The 21,816-nt window shown below is 40.5% G+C and overlaps 1 protein-coding gene across 1 annotated transcript in view; it reads right to left on the reverse strand.

Moving 5' to 3' along the window:
• LOC149242804 (polyadenylate-binding protein 2-like) overlaps positions 1 to 21,816 on the reverse strand; it is a 76,056-nt gene that overhangs the window by 14,396 nt on the left and 39,844 nt on the right. The window contains exon 3 of the mRNA XM_089371020.1: positions 11,425 to 11,443. Coding sequence (XP_089227146.1) covers positions 11,425 to 11,443 — 19 coding nt within the window. The remainder of the gene's footprint in view (positions 1 to 11,424; positions 11,444 to 21,816) is intronic.

The following is a 21,816-nucleotide window of genomic DNA, read 5'->3' on the forward strand; positions in this document are numbered from 1 at the left end:
AGTGGTACATTGAGTTGAATCGCGGCATGTTACAGGATTTCAATTCGCTGGCTATGGCGTTTTTAACTCATTTTCAGTTACCCATTCGGTACGAGACGGGGACAAATCTCCTCACGTCTCTAAAACAGGACACGGCTACGCAAATATCTGATCATATACATGAATGGAGAAGGCGTCGTCGCTTGATCAAATTCTGGATTCCTGATCAACTCCTGACCGATTGGTTTACAACTTCCTTTGTCCCTAAAATTGCAAAAGACATCGCTATGGGAGCTTGTGTAACTGAAGAGCAAGCGATCGTGCGAGCTCAGTCCCTAGACTTAGTATACTCTCAGTCAGGTACTTTATATGATTATTTTCCAGACGCCCCGAGGCTTGGACAGACCAAGGCTCCACCCAAACCATCTGTTGATGGAGTCATTGGCTCTGTGAACTCGTCATCAAAGAAATTGGTCGCGAACCCTGGGAAGCAAAAACAGAACGCTTCTAATGAAAATGCTTCTCAGGGCCAATCTAATCCTGGAAGTACCTCTGAGGTAAACGCCGTTCAGTCCACCGCGGCGGATAAATCCTCAAAAGGGAAAAAGAAAGGGAAAGCTAAAGATAAATCTGGTCAGCCCAAGCAGGATGCCCCTAAGCCTCCACCCGAGGAAGGAGCTAAACGAAAACCTAAGTATCCCTGTCTCATATGCGATGAGGATCACTACACTAAGGACTGCCCAAGGCGGTCCGAAGTTAGTCGGTTATTGAAAGGTGCTCCTGGGACCCCTGCCGTGCTCAAAGAGCCTTTCCCTTCCCAACAGACTCAAATGGTGGCAGACCCATCTCAATCCTCTTCCTCGTTCGGTTCTCAAGTGTTCATGGCTGGGACGATCCCCATCCATGTTTCAACTCGAGCAAAAGATTATCCATCTCGTGTCGGGAAAGAGTCGGGGGTTCCCTCTAGCGCTCCTCCATCTAGTTCTGGTCCTCTCCATATCGAAAGGCCCAGCACTGAGACGATCCCCCGACCCCCTCAAAAAGGTGTACTCAGGAAGTCATCTTACAACCCTAATGCTCGTGTTGCCCAACACTATAGCATTGTTGAGGACTTAGCTCAAGCTCTGTCTGCTATGTCCGCTCTAGAAGTCCTCCAGAGCTGCCCCTCCCAGAGGAAGCCCCTGCTATCAGCGATTGGTGGCATCGACCCGGCAGATTCAGGTTTGATTTCTTTCGATCTCGAGGGTTTTACATAGAGACTGCCTCACCAAGTCGCTTTCCTTATACAGGTCATCATCAATAGCAGAACGATTCATCGTACAGTTATTGATGAAGGTGCCTCAACCTGCATCATGTCTGTTGCTTGCTGGAAGGCGATTGGTTCCCCTGCTTTGAGTCAGTCCCCTACGACGTTAGAAGCTTTCGATGGAAGAGAATCGCGCCCTTACGGTATCCTCCAACGCTTACCCATCTCTTTGGAAGGAAAGACCGTAGAAGTAGAGGTTGAAGTTGTTGACGCCAATCTGACCTACAACCTCCTCCTCGGACGGAGCTGGACATACGCCATGCAAGCCGCGGCTTCCTCCCTGTTCCGTGTCATTCGTTTCCCTCACCAGGGGTAGATTGTCATGGTGGACCAGCTCTCTTTCTTCGCCTCTTCTTCTGAAGGTAATGTGCCATTCATGGAGCATACCTCGAAATCACTCGTGAATGTGGGTGTTGGACTTTTCAAAGATCCCACTTTAATGGGAGTTTTTCCCCACCCACCTCCGAATCTCGCCCCTATCAACATGATCTCTGTATGCTCAGATCCGTGGGTTCTTCCTCCTGCTAATTAGGAAGACTCTTGGGGTGATATGATGCCGTTGAGCCCTGCCGAACTCAACTACATCGAGATTGTCGCTGCATCGGCTCCCCCTGATGAACCTGCTCTTCCGAGCAGTGTTCCCGATTCATATGATCATTTCCCTTAGCTAGGAGACGAGGCTACGTCGGATCCATTGAAGGAAATATTTCCTTCCGACGAAGCCATCATTGAGACCATGTCTCTCGAAGAGCTCCCTTGGTCAGATCACCACCATCGCTCTTCGTTTCTTCCTCCCCATCCGGAAATGACTGCATGTCTCGAGCGGTTTGCTTCATGTGTCCCATCCCCGCCCCTCCAAACACCAATTCAGCTTTATCAAGTGTCAGAGGGCAACATGGGAAATATCACGCAAACCCAATCGATCGACATCTCTGTCAAACCAGGGATCGTCGAGAACATTCATATCGGAGTCACTTGCACTCCTGAAGAAGTTCAAGTCTATACTACTTTATTTCGCGAATTTCGTGATGTCTTCGCATGGTCCTACGAGGAAATTCCTGGCATCGATCCTAGTATAGTGGTGCACGAAATACCTACATATCCAGGTGCTAAGCCTGTTCGTCAGCGCTTACGCCCTGTGCACGCCCGAAAGGCTGCAGCCATCAAGGCCGAAGTCGAAAAGCTTCTTAAAGCTGGTTTCATCTACCCCATCCTTCTTACGGATTGGGTGTCTAATATAGTCCTTGTGAATAAAAAGCAGGGTACTATCCGGGTCTGCGTTGACTACCGAGATATCAATCGTGCCTGTCCCAAGGATAACTTCCCTACGCCCTTCATTGATCAGCTTATTGATGAGTGCGCTGGAAGTGAAATTTACTCGTTTATGGACGGCTTCTCTGGCTATAACCAGATCAACATTGCACCCACAGACCAGCATAAGACAACTTTTATTTGTCCTTGGGGCACCTTCGCCTATAAGAAGCTTCCTTTCGGTTTAAAGAATGTCGGCGCTACATTTCAACGTGCAATGTCTTATGCCTTTCATGATATTCGTCACATTGTATAGCCTTACCTGGATGACCTTCCGGCTCATTCAGCTAAGCGTCAGGACCATCCCTCACATCTTCGCGAGATTTTTCTTCGCTGTCGACACTACTGCATAAGGCTTAATCCTCATAAGTGTGTCTTCTGCGTAGAATCAAGCCGACTGCTCGGGTTCATCGTCTCCCGAGAAGGCATCCGTCTGGATCCCCTCAAAGTTGAGGCCATCTTGAATCTTCCTCCCCCTGCCTCTTTGCAGCAATTGCAGAGCTTGCAGGGCAAAGCGAATTTCCTTAGACAATTCATTCCAAATTATGCCGAGGTAGCTAAGGGTTTCACACGATTATTAAAGAGAGACACACCCTTTCGTTGGGATGCCATCGCCCAGGAGTCTTTCGAGCGACTCAAGGACCTCCTTGTCTCGGCTCCACTCTTAAGACCTCCGAACTACCACCGTGATTATTCTCTCTATCTAGCTGCCGCTGACAACACCATCGGCATGGTTCTGGTGCAGGATGATGATGATGGCAATGAGCACGTTATCTATTACCTTAGTCGCAATCTCTTGGATACAGAAACTCATTACGCTTATGTCGAGAAGTTGGCATTGGCAGCTGTCTGCGCCGTCCAACGATTCCGGCACTATATCCTGTTGCGCACTACAACCGTGATTTCCGACTGCAACCCCATGACCTACATCTTGTCGCGTTAGCTGCTGGGGGGAAAGTACTTGAAATGGATTGTCATCCTACAAGAGTTTGACTTGGAGTTTACTGCAGCCAAGTCTAAGAAATCTCTGGTCTTTGCAGAATTGCTTTGTTCTTTGCCATCCTCTTCTGCACCATCTCGTTCGGAAGAGCATATCCCGGATGAAACATTGTTTCTAATCAGCACCCTCGACCCTTGGTATGGGGACATTATAGTATATTTGCAGACGTCTTCCTTCTATCCTAATATATCGAAAGACGCTCGACGGAGGATTCGTCACCAATCTCACCCCTATCGCATCATTGGCGATACCCTGTATCGCCTCGGCGTTGATTCTTTTCTTGAGGAGGCTGAGCGGGTATTAAATGACTTCCACTCCGGTGCTTGTGGTGGCCATATGTCCGGATATGCCACCGCCCAGAAAATCTTCCGTGCTCGTTATTTCTGGCCTTCTATCTTTAAGGACTGCATCCTTGCCGTCCGTGCATGTCATGAATATCAGGTTTACCACCGGAAAATGCGTGCACCTCCTGCACCTCTGCACCCCGTTGTTACCGTAGGTCCATTTTCCAAATGGCGCATCGATTATACGTCCTGTAACCCTCGTTCGGCCGGGGGGCACGGGTATATCATCGTTGCCGTCGATTATTTCACCAAATGGGTCGAAGCGATGCCTACATTGAACGAAGACGGTTACACAGCGGCGCAGTTTTTGTTTAATCATGTCATTACGCAGTTCGGAGTCCCCCAGGCTATTGTCACAGATCACGGAAAACATTTCCGTAATCACATGATGACAGAACTAACGACCCAGCTAGGCTTGCGTCAAGATAGCTCGATGCCGTATTACCCTCAATCCAACGGCCAAGTTGAAGTCGTGAACAAAGTTTTGATCACAATGCTCCAACGTACCGTGAATACGCACAAGTCTAACTAGCATCTGATGTTGTTCCCTGCCTTGTGGGCCTATCGAACCTCTGTGAAGGACGCCACCGGTTTCACTCCTTTTCAGCTTGTTTACGGACCGGAGGCCACCCTTCCTGTTGAGTGTGAGATTCCTTCGTTAAAATTAGCTGTCGAGTTACTTCCCAACACCACTCCGGTGGAGGAACGGCTTCTCTATTTAGAACGGCTAGACGAGACCCGTCGCTTAGCCTCTCTAGCTATTGAAGCGCAGAAGAAGAGGGTTAAGACCCACTTCAACGATACCATTCGACCTCGTTCCTTTGTTGAGGGAGATTTAGTACTGCTCTATGATCAAGCTAAGGATAACCTGGGGGCAGGTAAACTCGAATCCATGTGGCTGGGCCCCTATATTGTGAAGAGAGTTTTGCAAAAGGGGGCATATGAGCTGATCGATTACGAAGGAAATCCTCTTGACAAGCCCCGCAACGGGCTTTATTTGAAAAAATATTATGCATGATCTCGTGCACCTAGTTTGTACATACGTGTGTTCTTAGCAAGTGTGTCATGTGTGCATGATTTCTAGTTTTGCTTTGGTGTGAAGGCATGTTTGCCTCTTATTTTGTTTTCTGCTTCTTGTGCAGATGTCTAGTACACCTTACGTTGGCTTCGCCGATGGCGCCTGCCGTAGCACTTGCAATTTGTCTTCTGCGGCGTGGGCGATCTACGATCCTCACGGCGAGTTGCTAGATCTTCAAGGCGTGTGCTTGGGCCGTACCACCAACAATGTTTCCGAATACAGTGTTGTAATTGAATTACTAGCCGAAGCAGTCGATCTTGGCATCCGTGCATTAGTGGTAAACCTGGACTCTCAACTTGTCGTCCATCAACTCAACGGGCGATATTCCGTCAGAGACCAACGCATTCTAAGGTTGTATTTACGTGTGAGATTGTTAGAAAGGAATTTTGATTATATCACATATCAACACGTCCCGAGACGATTAAATACATTAACCGATGCATTGGAAAACCATGTGTTGGATAGACATTTGCGTAATAGATAAACACCATACAAGAAGAGATAGAAAACATAATAAGACCATAGGATAAGCATATGTAAATAATTTCTTTTCCAAGCATAGTTTGCATGTGTGCCTGCATATGTGTTTTTAAGCTTGCATAAAAATTAAAATACATGGGTCGTGTGTTGTGCAACTGATACATTAGATCACCATAGTATTAGACATTTGCATAGCATATAAAAACATCATCACATGTGAAATGATCCATCCAAAACATATATATATATATATATATATATATATATATATATATCGTGTGGCGCACTGAGGCGCTCAAAAATAAGTGTATATGTCCAAAAAATAAAGCCGGTGTCCTCGGTACATCCGAGACATATGTCTCTCAAAACATCAGTGGAAGTAAAACCTAGGTGACTACTGATCTGGGTTATGCTCTCTATAGCATACTGCTGCCCGTGCCACCCGCCTCAAAAGGCGGTGCATCCTGGGTGCCACCCCCACTGTGTGAATCTGATGAGCTATAGGGACCTCCTCAACCCCCTGGTAATCTGGCACCCCCTCCAGCAAACCCTCGAGGTTGCGAGCTACAGTCTCCGACGTATCAACTCCTAGAGGAACTAGGGCCAGGGCTCCAGCTCCAGCTCATAGTTGTTGGGTTCTATTTTCTGTGACTGCGCCAGGTTCCAATATGATTTTTCCTTCCTCTTCAAGTTTTGGCAATATTGTTTGAATTGGGATATTCTGCAACTTTTGAATGAGTGGCCACACTTCTTTTCCCTTCTTCCATTCATCCCTTGCTTCATTTATCCAATCTAGTTGGATAATAGAAATAGCACAAAACAATGCTTCCACATCCTCATCCTTTCTTGAGAGTTCATCTGCAACAAAATTTTTCTTCCCTTTTCTATAGATGATGTCAAAGTCATAACCCAAAATATTTGTGACCCATTTTGTTTTCTTCTAAAGATAATATTTGTTCTAAAAAGTATTTACGACTATCATGATCCATTTTTACCTTGAAGTGTCTTCTCGTTGGGTAAGGTAGCCATTTCTTAAGTCCATGTAGTATTGCCAACATTTCCTTCTCATAAATAGCTTGCTTGAGATGTAGCCGTAAAAATACCCAATCACCTACATCAAAACATTTTTCACTGTGATGTTGATCTACCTGTTGTTTCATTCGATTCTACACCAAAGTGGCATTACCCTTTAAATGTTGGAGAACTTGTTGTTGATGCTGGATGTGATCTTTCACTGCTTGAATTTTTTCTTCTTGATATGTCCTTCTATCTTTAGAGTTTGAGGAGTGGTAATTTCTTCCAATGCTTTACAAGATACAGTCGGATTCATTTCTTGATGCTCGATGTGATCTTTCACTTCTTGAACATTTTTCTTCTTGACATGTCCTTCTATCTTGATATTTTGAGGAGTGGTAATTTTGGCCAATGCATTACAAGATATGGTTGGATTCATTTCTTCTTTCTCAATGTGATCTTTCACTTCTTGAACCTTTTTCTTCTTGATATGTCCTTCTATATTGATAGTTTGAGGTGTGGTAATTTCTTCCAATGCATTACAAGATATGGTCAGATTCATTTCTTGAGACTTGATGTGATCTTTCAATTCTTGAACATTTTTCTTCTTGATATGTCCTTCTATATTGATAGTTTGAGGATTGGTAATTCTGTCCAATGAATTACAAGATATGGTTAGATTCATGTCTTCTTTCTCGATGTGATATTTCACTTCTTGAATCTTTTCTTCCTCCTCTCCACAATCAATGTAAAATAATTTCTTGTCAGCACACTTATGACCTTTAATGTATTTGTTATCACAATTGTAACAAACCCTTTTTCTCCTTTTCCTTCCAATTGTTGTGGTCTAACCCTTCTAGGTTGTGGAAGGCTAGGAGAAACAACACTTCCATCTTTATAGTTGTGAGGGGTAGACTTCCTTGTTGCCATAATTTTTCTTTCCACTTTTTAACAAAGCCCTTTTTCTCTTTTTTCTTCCAATTGTTGCGGTGTTGCTCTAAAGAAGGTATTGCTCTTTGTATCCTCATAATGTGCTATCATTTCCTCCGTGAAAATTGACCACGTAACAAGTTGTTTACGAGAGCAAAGCCCTTTATACCATAAAATTGATCTGGTTCTAAATATGAAGATGCAATACATACCTTTTGTAACAATGTTACACCATGTATATCAAAATATTGCTCCATCTGCAATATCCAATTTACCGGATCCTTGCCATCAAACTTCCTCATATCACCTTTTCTTGATTTTAGGAGCTCGATCTTGAAATAACTGTAACTCTGTAATTTCAGCTCTTCTAGTTCTACAATCGTGACCTACAGTAGCCCTCTATTTCCTCTTTCCAATGCCACCAGTCTAATCGAAACTAGATTCTGCAAGAAAAAGTTATGCACAATCTCCCAATATGACCTGATTATATACCTTTTCAGAAGAGTGAAATTGTATGAAGTGCCATGTGTCATTGTTTTGACCTTAGTATCTGAAAAATATACATAGGAAACTACAGTCCATCCTCTTTCTGTAACTTCTGATGAAATTTCAATCTGATGCTCAAAACAAAAGTTATGACGATTTTCCCCAGGTCACCTATTTGGAATGTAATTCGAGAGGCTACAAAATGGCCAACTTCCTTAGATCATATATTTGCAAATATAGTGTGAAAACTCTGAAATTCAGACCTAAGGTTTATAATGATTTCAACCCAAACGGTTTTTTTTTTAGCATCTGAAACATTGCAGAAAAAAAATTTATAGTCCAAATTCCATGATAACTTGTTTGGAGTATCAAAACCATAGAATCCAAAGCTCTGATACCAAATGTTATGAAACTAGCTCACAAAAAGATAGAAAAGATAGATGAATGCCTTAGAATTCAACCTCTTCGAGGGGGTAACCTCCTTTACATTACATAAATGAACAATCCTTTGATGATTCAAATGACAAGACCTCCTTTATATATAGGAGTCTAAGGGCTCATAATATAATCAGAGTCGGCATAACAATAATAACAATATGGGGACTGCATGGGTAGAACAATATAATAATGGGGTTGTACTAATAACAATAAGGGGTTACACTAGTAGTATAGGGGCCTCACACAGGAGGACTCCCATGGTTGTTGCAGTACTCTCTAGAGAATCATCACAGTATCAGGCTTATTGGAAAAGAAATCAAATGATGATTATTGTGTTGGTCCGATGGAATCCCCATGGTAGATGAAATATTTATGTAGAGAATCATCATAGTAGTAGGCTTGCTTGAGAAGCCATAAAATGATGACTATGGTTGTTGGGAGTTTAATGTACCTTGCACAAGAAGAAGAGTCAAGGAGCAAATAGTGGTAGATATTTTGTAACCATCTTAGAGGTAACAGATGGGCTCAAAGCCTACATCGGACCTTATCCACTGGAAAGGGGTCTAGAAGAGCTTACAACTGGTATAAGGAAGTCTAAAAATGGACTCCTAGATCAAGAGATATGGTCTGCCAAAGTCCGGGGACTTGAAGTCTTAAGAAGGATGAAATATCAAAAAACGGAGCCCATCGGAACCCGATATCAAAACCCCAAAGAATAGAGTATAGAAGACCAAAATATCAGATTAGGAAAAATATTGAATATCGGGATATCAGATCATCAAAGTAGATAATATCAGAGGTCTGGGATATCGGAATATCATAACTTCTTAACAAAGGAATTTTTAGAAGTTACGATATTTAGCAATGCCGCTAGTGATAAAATCGTCGAGGAATGTCGAGCAGGTCAACAAATGATTTGTTGCAAAGTCAAGGGTCATCGAGACTCTCTCTCCTCCTGTAGGACACGTGGCAGAAAGCTAATGTGCCTGAGAAAGTGCAGTGGCTAGTGATGTTAGCATATCGAAGGACAACAATATCGTAACTATTGTGAAAATAATGGTTAAAGAGGTTCCAATGAAGAGAGCTTTGATTTTGGTTTGACGCTTGATCATGATGAGTCCAAATGAACCAAGGGTGAAGGACATTTGAAAGAATAAGTATAAACCCTTGGAAGGAACAACACGTCTTATCACCTAGGGCAAAGCCCTTGGTCACACCCCTCAATCTTATATGAATAAAAACACATAGGGAGCTAAGCGTTAAGGGAGCGAAGGATATCATAAAGTGAAATATTGTAACATTTTAATTGTGAGAGTTACAATACTGAGGGGCTTCGATATTGTGTTAAGCCCTTGGTCGCAACTCTCGGTCCTATGATATGGAAACACATAGAGAGCTAAGTGAAAAAGGAGCCGAGCATATCAGACAATGAAATATTATGACATTTCAACTGTGTGAGTTATGATACAAAGGGGGCCAAGGATATCAGGGAGTGCAATATCGTAACATTCTGCTTGTATAAGTTACCATATGGTGTGTTTCGATGAAGAAATACAATGAGTTTTAAGGATGTATGAGTCGATAGTTCAAGAATAGAATGTAGGATCAGTGGAGTTGATTATTGAAATGGGTTAAACCTGCAGAAAACTCTGAAAAAGGAAATGAGGACATCATTTAACATAGAAAATTATGTGGGAATGAAGGAAATAATTGGTTGCTTCAAGTGCATGACTGGGAGATTTGAATGAAGTTCAAAGTAACTATCCCTGAGGACTATCAAGCTCTGTTGAGAAATAAATAAGAATGGGACACTCAGAGGAGTGTGCAGGTCATCTGATAATTAATTTCTCTGCATGGACATTTACATAGTCTTTTAGTAAAAAGATTCAAGATATATCTATATGCTTAATACCATGACAGGATTCATCCAAGATGATGCAAAAATGTTAAGGGGAGCCATGTTGAAGTACATTTGGGTAGTAAGGGTATAGACAACAAAGACAACCTTACACAGAGTGCTTCTGTGAAACAAAATCGTCATTTGGAATTGAGCAAAGGGGCGAGTTAAGCATATTATCGAAGTGCTGAGGAGTGAGAGCAGTTGAGAGATAGAAAGGTCTAAGCACTCAGAGCATACTGAGTGCTAGTGTAGCAAGAACAGTGGGAATGTTGTGGGAAGAACAACAAGGGAAGAGTTAAAGAGCAGACAACAGAGTGAAAACCGTGAAAAGAACAATGCGAGTTGAACTGAGGTAGTTGCAGTAGAGAGCCCATGAGAAGGAAGGGAGAGTGTTGAGGAGAGATTTTTGTGAGTAGTAAGTAAAGAACAACTGCATGAGAGCGTAGAGGACAGGGAGAAGAATTTGAATCTGCAACCAACCATTTTGGTATTTTACTTGTAATTTATATGCATGTTTTAAAATTTGAAAATTGTATGAAATAATATAACAGTGGAAAGAGCAAGTTGGTGCCTACATACAGAAGACATAGGTGCCTCTTGAAAAGTTGGTGGTTGCTAACCAAAGGGGATCAGTGCCTCCTATGAGTGGGTGATCAAAAACAAACAAATGTAATTAAGTAGGTGCTTAATTTACATCATAAACAAACAAAAAAATTGGTGGTTTTTTCCCTCTGTGTTTCCACGTGAAAAACACAGTGTCAAATGAGTGTGTTGCTCATGTGATTGTTGTATGAACATGTATGTTTGAAATTGTTGTTCACTCCCTTTATGAATGAACTCTCGCACAAGTAATAGAATATAAAAAGGGACTATAAGCATACTAGAAAAAGTAAATAATCTCACAATTATTGATTCACCCCCTCCCCCCTTCAACTATTCCTTATTCCAACAATTGGTATCAAATCCAAGTTCCTTCAGGAACAATCTAATCACTAGAAGGTAGATCTATAAGGAATTATGTCTAGGAAAGAGAGTCAAGGGGTTTACTCAGGTAGAATACCAATCTTTGATGGGACAAGCTATGTCTTTTGGAAGGTAAGAATGGAAGCATATCTCATGTCCCTGAGAGTAGATGTTTGGACTTTAGTGCTAGTAGACTACAATGTCCTTGATATTCCTTCAACTAATGCAGATGGTAAAAAATATATGGAAACAATGTTAAAGCCAAGAATGTCATTCTCTTTGGTCTTAGTCAATAAGAACTTGTAAATGTTATTCACTATAAGTTTGCTAAGGACGTTTAGGTAAAGCTTAATCAAAGTCATGAAGGAGATGACAAATTCAAGTAGGCAAAACTTCAGAATTTCAGAATGAGGTTTGAGGGCTTGAGAATGAGTTAAAATGAAAGCATAGCAAAATAATTACTCAGAGTTAATGAACTAACTGATATTATTAAAGGACTTGGTGAGGAGGTCAAGGAGGAGATGATTGTTCAGGAAATATTAAGATCTTTGCCCATGAGATTTAATGTCAAAGTCTTAGCTATTGAAGAAATGGATAATTTATAGGATCTCAAGATGGACCAGATGCATGGTACTCTCACAACCTATGATATGAGAGTAGGAATAGAAAATTCTGAACCTTTAGAGTATCCAAAGAGGCTAATGAGTAGAAATATCATCAAGACTGCTCCACTTGTGAATCTGATGAGTAGTTGGCTCAACTGGCCAGAAAACTAAGGCTTGGCTCAGGAAAATAGAAAGGGAAGTTACCCTTTAAGTGTTTTGATAGTGGAAGAGTGTTATCACCAAAAAATGGTCACCTAGTCATTTATAACTAGGTGGATTGAAATACGCCATGTAGTAAACCACTTTTATTAAATTAATTTTTGATTTAAATAAAAAACCCCATGTGAATAATTAGATAAATCATTATTTATTTAATTTTCTCTAGGAATAATTATTAGATTATTATTTAAATAATTATTCCCTGTCACATTTGACTAAATCCCTTAGGAATAAGTAAACAAATCACTATTTATTTAGTTTTCCTTACTTTTGTTATTTAAATAATTGTTAAATCACTATTTAATAATTATTTCAATTTCACACAATTTTTAATTCTAGTGAAATAATTAATAAATCATTTTGTTTGTTAGTTATTTCTAAATAAAGATATTTAACCATTTTAAATATATTTTCCCTCACCAATAAATATAATAAATTATTCCAAGCTGTTAGATCTTGATTTGGTTAATATAATTTTATTATTCTCCACTTTTAAGATTAACTCAATACTTTGTTATAAATAGGAGGATTTTTTCATTCATTCTTCACCATGATCATAATCATTGTCAACATTATCGTCTTTTTTATTTTTAGCTCCCATTTCGAGTTCTCCACATTTTGTCTGGGTTTTTCACATATTGAGAGAGAAGATCATTTTCTGAAGCATCAAGGACATCAAAGGACCCATCCCACAGAGGGGGACTCATAGAACCATTTGTAAATCTCCTTCACCAGGTGTTTTTAATAAATAATTTATTAAATTAAAGTCTTTCCATTTGGGTTATTACATATATATATATATATATATATATATATATATATATATATATATATATATATATATATATATATATATATATATATATATATATATATATATATATATTGTTGTTTGTTGTTAGAGATCGTTTATATTTTTGTAGCAGGTTTTTTCATTCTTATTGCAAGTCTGAATCATAAGTAGTCATCAACTTGTTGTTAGGGTCACTTGTCACCTAGTGACTTAAGTGAAGTGTTTTTGGTACACCTTCCAAGAAATTTCATACTAAAAAAGAGTTGAACATTTCTCATCCAAATACCCTTATTAGGAAAAGGCTGAAAAGGAAGAGGATCAGAAAGTTGGAAACAAGTCCCAGAAACATCACAAGAAAAATCCCTATAAGATAAAGGGGTTCTACACAAAAAAGGATATCTCAGCACCATAGTCAAACAATGAAAACACGTTGGAGAATGACTTAGATAAGTATCTACTTATGGTTCTTGAAACATACTCCAAGAAACAAGGCATTATGGACTCTAAAGAGGAAGAAGAAGAGGAAGGAATAGTTGACTTTGAAGGGGAACTCTTCAGTTCCCTTGACGAGTTAAAGAAAGTGAGGAAGGAGAATAAGAAGCTGAAGGAATAGTTACAACATGCAGAGGAAGGTATGTATAACTCTGACAATGAAGAGTTTGCCTATTAAAAAGAAAATCCTTAGGAAATTATCAAGAGAAAAGATAGTGTTGTGCCTCCAAAATGTCATCCACTTTCACTTTCATTTCCATCATTTTACCCTCATTTGGCAACTCTATAGCCCCATAACCTTACATTAATTAATCATTTTCATAATCACATGGGTTTATCATTATTATTTTCCAAGTCATTGATTTTAAGTATTTTAAGAAAATTTGTGATTAAATATTAGAAAATTAACATGTTTTCATATATATCTGAAAATGTTATGAGTTTTGTGATATTGTAGGCCTACTTGGAGATTCTAGAAGGGTCGTATTTGGCCACCCAACCACAAATTCGAATTTCAAATTCCAACTCATGAAGATTTGTGGAATAATTGTAGAAGATGTGGATCATTAACTATGCACATTCAAAGGAGAAGAATCATGGTTGAGAGAATTTTGAGAGGATTTGTATCTTATATTTTTAGGAGATTGGTTGTAACCACAAGACATAAACGTGGATTTAGGAGAGATATAAGGATATATATTTATTGAATACTTATGCTCAATTTTTGTATAAATAGAGTGCACCCTTCATAAAAAGGGTTGTTAGGTATTGGTTTTTAGGTAGTAGTTGCAGAGTTGTTAGTGTTAATGTTAGTTTCTAGTTGGAGGTTCCAAGTTCCATCCAAGATGTGATTTGTAAAGTGAGGATAGAGAATTCTTGTAATATCTTGTAACTCATTTCATGAAATACATACTGCCACTTTGATCTCCAAGATGTTATAGTTGTTTAGTGTGCTCACTGAGGAATGGAGGGCCCCCATCAACCACAGTTTGCACATCTTTGTACATATTGGTAACATAGTATAGTTATCATTTCATTTATTTTCAGGAAGTGTGTTTCCATTTTATGCAAGTGTGTTTTTCCTTTTAGCGAGTGTACTTTTCCTTTCAACTAGTGTGATTTCATTTCAACAGGTGTGAACGTGATTTCAATTGAGCAAGTGTGATTTAATTTATGCAAGTGTGGTGTGATTTCAATTCAGCAAGTGTGATTTCAATTATGCAAGTGTGGTGTGATTTCAATTCTGCAAGTGTGATTTCAATTTTTTTATGTTTGGTTTGGTTTATTTTGGATTAGGCTGATTTACTTTGTTTTGTAATTAGTTTTAATTGCATTAGATTAATCTATTCTGATAAATAACCAACTAGTGCATATAGCACACATATACCTTGTCAGTTCACAAACCCTAGGTTGACAATTAATGATAAGGATTTAACTCGAAATTAAATCACCCAACATTTTGGCGTTGTTGTCGGGGAGGTATACATAGGTGTTTATTTTGAAATTTTATACAAATAATTATAGTTGCATTCATTTTTAAATGCATGGTTAAAATCATATTAAAATAATTTAGGATGCATATTAAATTTCAATAAATTTGCAAAAAATTGTGCTAATCTGTGTGGACGGTAGGAATTATCAAGCAGTCAGAGTAATTCACAGACAATTAAGAATTTGAAGAATGTTCTTCCAAGAACTTTCTCAAATCTTAGCAATAGCTAGGATATATGCATCTTAGAAAGATTCTATTTTAACTGCATGCAAATACTTGTCTTTCTCTCCTCCTCCATAGGAAGATCTTCAAGTTTCTTTTGATTCCTCTTGTCAATCTATTAAAGAGACTAAATAATCATGCAATATTTTTGATGGGGAGAAACCACTAGAATCTAAGATTGAGGCATGCATAATAAAGGAGGATATTCAATGTGATCTAAACCAAGAAAGGAATTAGGAATGTCATAGCTTTATTCAAAGATAGTTCCAGTCAAGGCTCAAGTCACATCACTCTTCCATTCTTCCTTCTTAATTGTATTATCAAAACAACTGGTGTTTCATGCCTTGATGTATTTTAATGCATATTTTTCAAAACTAATCATGAATATGTATTTACTCATGTTACGCACATGGTTTCACTAGAAATATGCATATACTTGAAACAAATTTTCTATTTCTAGTAGAGTAGAGTAAGATAGAACCAATGAATAAAAGCCAAGTTTGGTGATGTGTTTTTTTTTTTAAGTCAAATTTCATTTTATTTGCAATTTTATTTATTGGTGGTGCAGTAAGAACCACCCAAATCACTAATAATTTGCAAGAATATGTAGAAAGAGAAGGAATATTTGAGAAGGCGGAGAACAAATAGAGTATTGAGAGCCACAATTTGAAGTTAGAGATCAAATCCTTTCATTTTGTCTTTTAAATTTCACATTCCAAATGAATAAAGAGTTTCAATATTTCTTAGTATGCTCTCTTCTTGCGCTCTCTACAACCTGGAAGATTAGAAAAGAAAATTGAATAAAGTTAGTTTTAAAATTTTGGAATAAAAATTGGATAAGAGATCTAAATTCATAATCAAAAGTGTAATTACAGGATTTTATAAAGATAAAACAACAAAAGTAATGTCTCCAATGAATCCAACACTGTTGAAAACCCTTGTTTTAACTCTTTTTGCACCTCATTTGGCCAAAATTGAGTAAAATATCACTGTTTCAAGTTTGTGCCCAATTCTGTTGTTAATAATCCTACATTCCCAATCGATGGTCGAATTTGTAGGACGGATAAAAGCACCATTAGTCCCCAGTTCTGAATATTATGGTAACATGCAACCATATGACAATGTTAGGTGCCTAAGATCATGTGTCGAGGACCAACGGATTTCTGGCACCATTCCTCTGCTATGCATGTGGTTAGATGGCATCATGTGCCTTAGGGCTAGCCCCCTTTCATTTCTATGCAGGCACCTTAATTTTTTGGCACGGTGTTGTTGGGAAAAGTATCCAATACGGAATGACCCTATCCCACTCTAAGGGTGATAGTTCCTTAGCAACAATCAAAGCAAAGCTATCTGAGATTACTTCTTTATGAGATGTAAAAGAGGGGAGAAAGAGATCCACTAACCGATGTCTTTCGCTAATGGTTGATCTAATCTTCTCTCCTTGCCGCTTGCCCCCAGCTCCTTGCTCTTTCACTGGCCCAGCTACACCAAGATCCTGCAAAATGGCAAGAGAGGGAAACTACAAGAAGCATACATTCATAATTGATTCAAGGATTAGAATAAATCAAATACACAAGTATAACAATACACCATTGAGACACATGCATATAGAAGAACCTCAAATGCTTTATTAATGGAAGAAGTAAGGTTCAGGAAGTGATACAACCATAAGAGGCCCAATCCAGCATCACCTTCCCAGCAGAAAGAAATCTCCTCTTCACCTCCTTCAAAGAAAATCACCCAATAGTTCTAAACTCAAACCAACAGTAATTCTTTACATTCACAAGATTCCAGCCTCTGGATCTCATGGGAGAGAGATCCATATATAGGAGTTTGGAGAGAGGATGAGTCAGCCTGAGATGTGACTAGTGTCCTCTCCCACTCCAGTTCTTCTTCAGTTCTTGAGTCCACTTGGAGGTTCTTGCTTCCACTTGGAGATCTACAACCTCTTACTCATCACCAGTCGAATTCCTTGATCCAAGTGTCATTTTGGAAGCTTCCTGGGCATTGACTCATTGAGGAATGAGACTTCCACATGTCAAAACTCACTCAGCGCAGGTAGCCTTTGTTGGAGTTGACATTCAACGCAGGTGGTCCATGGAGCAGTTGACATTCAGTGCAGATGCTCAGTGGAGCAGTTGACATGATCCAGAATTGCCTTGTTTTTGAGTAATTTTCAGTGGAGAACTTGTTTGGATTGTTGTGGTTTGCTGACCTTGTTCCCCTAGGGGTAGGAACAACATGTTTAGGGACTTTGGATCCCTTAGATTATGGACATTTCATGCTTCATGCTGTAAGGCACAAAAATGTCTATAACAGTTGCCCCCTAAAGTATGAGGTCGTTTATCGGGTGAAATGCTTTATCAGGAGGATCCAAAGTTCATTCAATCGTTGAGAGGTGACCTGTAATAAGATACAATACAATACATTATTTTTCATACTGCTTTCATGATCTAGCTGAGGCGGGCATTCCCATGCTCAGCTTTATAAATACATTTTTCTGTACATAGAACAGACAATCGTCTGATGGTAGACTGATAATTCTCTGTTGAAATTATCATCCTTTGGGTAGTATGATCATCTGCTGCACATGTCAATGTCTTTATTTCCTGAATATATATCACAGCCCGGATGGATGAAACTAGATCCGGGGTCTTCAAACTCGTCCGATCTTCACTCTAAGTACAAGTCGATCCATGTGAGAATTTCTTGGAGTCGAACATGGAAAGACATCGCTTGATTACCAGTCAGTGATGTAAACTGTTAACAAGCGCGAGAGGAATCACCGATAATGATGATGACCCTCAAGGTACGACAGTACAATCCACGTGGTGTGAATAAAGGACTTGGCGTCGAACACCACGCAAAATCTTTCGGTCGAAGGTCATTGATGTATACCTGTCGCCGGAAGTGAGAAACTTGCCATTGAGGCATGCAAGCTTCAAAGTACTGAGGGTGTTGTTCCTAGATCAACTCCTTGGATAATGAGCTGAAGTCGACAAGAAGCGATCCGTCAAAGGAGGGCCTTAATGAATCCCACATCAGTGACACGGAACGGAGCTAATGATTGTGATGAAGGTGAAAACGATCTGTGAAATATGATTCAGGGTGGCGGTCATGAAAGGATGAAAGATGATGTATGGTAGTGGATGGGACACGGTTGACTCTTTCTGAAGAACATCTCTTGAACATATAACGACACTGATGCGATGGATCGATAGCATTACCCCAAATGTGGATGGTTTGGCGAGACCATGGTGATGAGACCGGTGAATGAAACAACCCAACCCGATGTGGTACGGAGGAAAAGTGTCATGTTCAAGAGCGACTTGCTACCATTAAAGCTTTGAGGTTCTCCCAATTTTTCCCCAGTCATTTCTGACCAGTACCTCTTTATTTTTGTCAAGCTTGAGGAGGATAACATATGCTTGTTCTATAACCTGCCCTTCGGGCAAGCCCATCGCTATGTTTTAACGAGCCTAGCGATAGGGAAACTCGTTCTCGTCTAAAGACAAGTTTGTCGCTATTTAATGCATTTTAACGAGTCTAGCGACAAAGACAACTCGGTCCTTTTCATTTTTAGAGAGTCTGAAAAGGTACGTAAAGTTAACTCCAAAGGTCCTTTTACGTCATCTAATCCCTTAAGTCCGAAAAAGTATAAAACAATACAGAAGGGATGAATGTTCGATAGTTTTATCGAGCCGAACCAGACAAGCGCTCGATCTTTTTGTACAATAATCCCTCAGGTCCAAAAAGATTAAAATCTAGAGGAGGGATAGCTCTTCCGGTCCTTTTAACGAGCTGGAAGGCCAAAACTCGGCAAACTTTTCATTTTTTACGAGTCAGAAGAAAAGAGCTCAAAGAAGACTCGTATTTTGAGGAACGAGTGATAAACAGGGATAGCAGCAGATTCCAGGTACAGGTTGGAATTTTCCAATCGCGGCAGTGTCACAAGGATGGCTAGGTGAAATCACTCTTCGCAGTTGTTCCTCAAAATAGGTAAACAATCAAGTGGAGGTGAATGATCGGCCAAATGAAAAGTGGAGGTGACGGTGCAAACACGACCAAGGCTTTTGTGGCTGATGAATTTACGGTCTCAAATGGTTATTTACCGGTTCATTTTTTCTGGATGAGTTTGAACTCTGGGGGGGACCTTGCTCACAGGTGCATTTATTTTTTAACGAGCATGAACTCTTGCTAAAACTGCTCAATTGTGCGTTTATTTTTTAACGAGCATGAACCTTGCTAAAACTGCTCGTATTACCAGTCATAAGATAAGAAATGTCCCCTCAAGATTCTATTTTTTATGGAGCTTCATCTCACTAAGCTTTGCTCCGCTCCTTTCTTTATGAAAGTTCGGAAACGGCTAATCCAAAAAACAGATAAATAACTGCTCTTTGCTTGCACTCCAAAAGGGTTGCATGCCCCCAGGTATAAAATAAGATTTCAAGGTTAGCCTTACGATTCCACCTCTGCTTTTCTTTGGATGTTCACAGCTACTTGTCGTCTTGCTAGTTCAGCTTTAGCGGATCTATACGAGATCACAACAGAACAGCTACTTGCCTTCTCGTTAGCCCAACTTCAATAGATTTTTGCAAGATCGCAAGAGAACAGCTACTTGCGACAAGAGAACAGCTACTTGCGACAAGAGAAGAACACTACTCAAAGACCAAACATTTGTTTTACCGAGAGAGGCTTACCTCTTTCAGGTCACCCAAAGATTGTTCTGTTAATTTTTCAAACGAAACACTTCTTCGGCAATGTCTACCAAAGGTGAGCGACGACGACCGCCAACTCACATGACTTTGACAAAAGAATCTTATTCCAGAACAACCCCTCTTCCTAGACGGACGGCGTACGGACTAGTCATATTCTCCCGCGGAAACTTACCCTATACCTGAGGTTTTCTCTGCCCGAAGCAGACCAGGACGCATGCCCCCTGGGTTCCAGTCCCATCTTTCCGAATCACTCGCATTCATCGGGAAGAAGGACTGGGGGTGGAGACATTTCTTGATTGAATAGACCATTCAGGGTTGGTATGTGACTATTTGCGATGCGTGATCCCGGAAATGAAAGTTGGTCTACGAGCTTGACCATTCTTCCTTCGTGTGGAAAACACATTACTCTAAAGAGTGAGGAGACTATTGCTCCCATGCAATATATATAGTCTCGTCCAAGGAGTAGGTTATAATCCAAGGGTCCTTGAACGACCATCACGTTCATTTGAACGGCCTTCCCTTTCAATGTAATGGGCACATTGGGGAGGATCCCTAATGGTCGACTGGTTCCTTTATCGAAACCCGAGAGATTTCTTATCTCAGGCAAAAGCGCCGGGGAACCCAGTGCTTTCCAAGCAACAGAGGAAAGGATACTCACAGATGCCCCTTCATCAATGATAGTGCCAGCCATTACCATTCTGTATATTTGGACTATGATTCTGAATGGTATACTGGCTGGCAACCGGGGTCTGCCTAGTTGGTTCCAATCAAAGGACACAACCAAGTTGCTTGGTGGTGGGACCGAATACACGGCCGGATATGACCCTGACGATGTTCCTTCCTGCGATAAAGGAATGGGCGCATTGCCCTGACGCTCGTCAGAGTCTGTGTTGATGAAAAGAATCTGGATGGTGTCATCCTTATTCTCTTCAGTGAGGGTGTCATTTGAAGATGAATCTTCAGTGACGGTGTCATTTGAAGATGAAACTTCTAAAGGGAGAACCGGGTCAACTGCCGTTTCGACCTTTGGACTTTCGTCCGGTCTGGATTCAGTAGGTTCATTTTCAATGACTGACGCTTCAGCTGACCACTTGAGCGGGCCAGCTGTATTCTCAACCAACGAAGGACTTGGCACGAGTTTTTTGTATCCAGGAGGAAGTCTCAATGGTGAAACCGGACGATCTTCCAAAACTCTCTTCGCTTCGTCTAAGAAGGGACAACGGTGGATGGCGTGATCGCCTTCACACAGTCTGCAGGGGGATCTTGCTCCCCCTCTTTGTCTTGAACCTTCACTTTCGCTGGTTGACGGTAAGCATTCAACATGGCTATCAGAGGTTGATGCTCCCAAACTGTGCAAACGAGGGGACCAGTCCCTTAGTATCCGGGGAATACAGGGACAATCTCTATGGAAGTGGTCTCCTCTACATATGACACATGGCGATTTAGGCCCGGTCTGTGCTGTGTGTGGATTTTTGTCAGATGTCTTTTGCTTGCCCCCAGTCGCCTTAGGCTCCTTCTTCTTCTTCTCTCTCTTCTTCTTCTCCTTCTTCTCCATGGGAGCTTGGCTTTTGCCGGCTCTACCTTGCGAAGATGAAGGATCAGAGGAAGAGTTATAGGAAGTAGAAGGCTGGTGGGCAGCTCTAGACTGATCTAACTGTTGACTCGACTGTTCAGGAACCATGGTGTTCTGAACTACATTGGTTGAGAATAGCCAGATTGGCAGGCCAATTGTCAGTCCTGGAAGCGACAATGTGGCCATGTGGGGCGCACCAACTTCTCCCCAAGAGGAGAAAGGACTGGGATTTCCATCATGGGGAATTCCTTGGTTGGTGCGTTCCATGTTCTCAACCTACAGATCAACGCAGGAATAGGAGGTGATTATGTTCCGTTTTAAAATAAATTTTATAACGACGCTTTAGACACAACTTGCTTTTTCACTTTTTAAGAGTCGAGAAAAAGCTAAAGATGACTCTAGTCTCCTTCGATGTTTTAACGAGCCCGAAGTGACAAATGCTGGGATGGACTTTTTCAGTTATAGAGTTTGAA

Source organism: Pinus tabuliformis, chromosome 8 (genome assembly GCF_031772625.1).
Source record: "Pinus tabuliformis cultivar Carrire ecotype Pingquan chromosome 8, CPIR1, whole genome shotgun sequence".
NCBI classification, from domain to species: Eukaryota; Viridiplantae; Streptophyta; class Pinopsida; order Pinales; family Pinaceae; genus Pinus; species Pinus tabuliformis.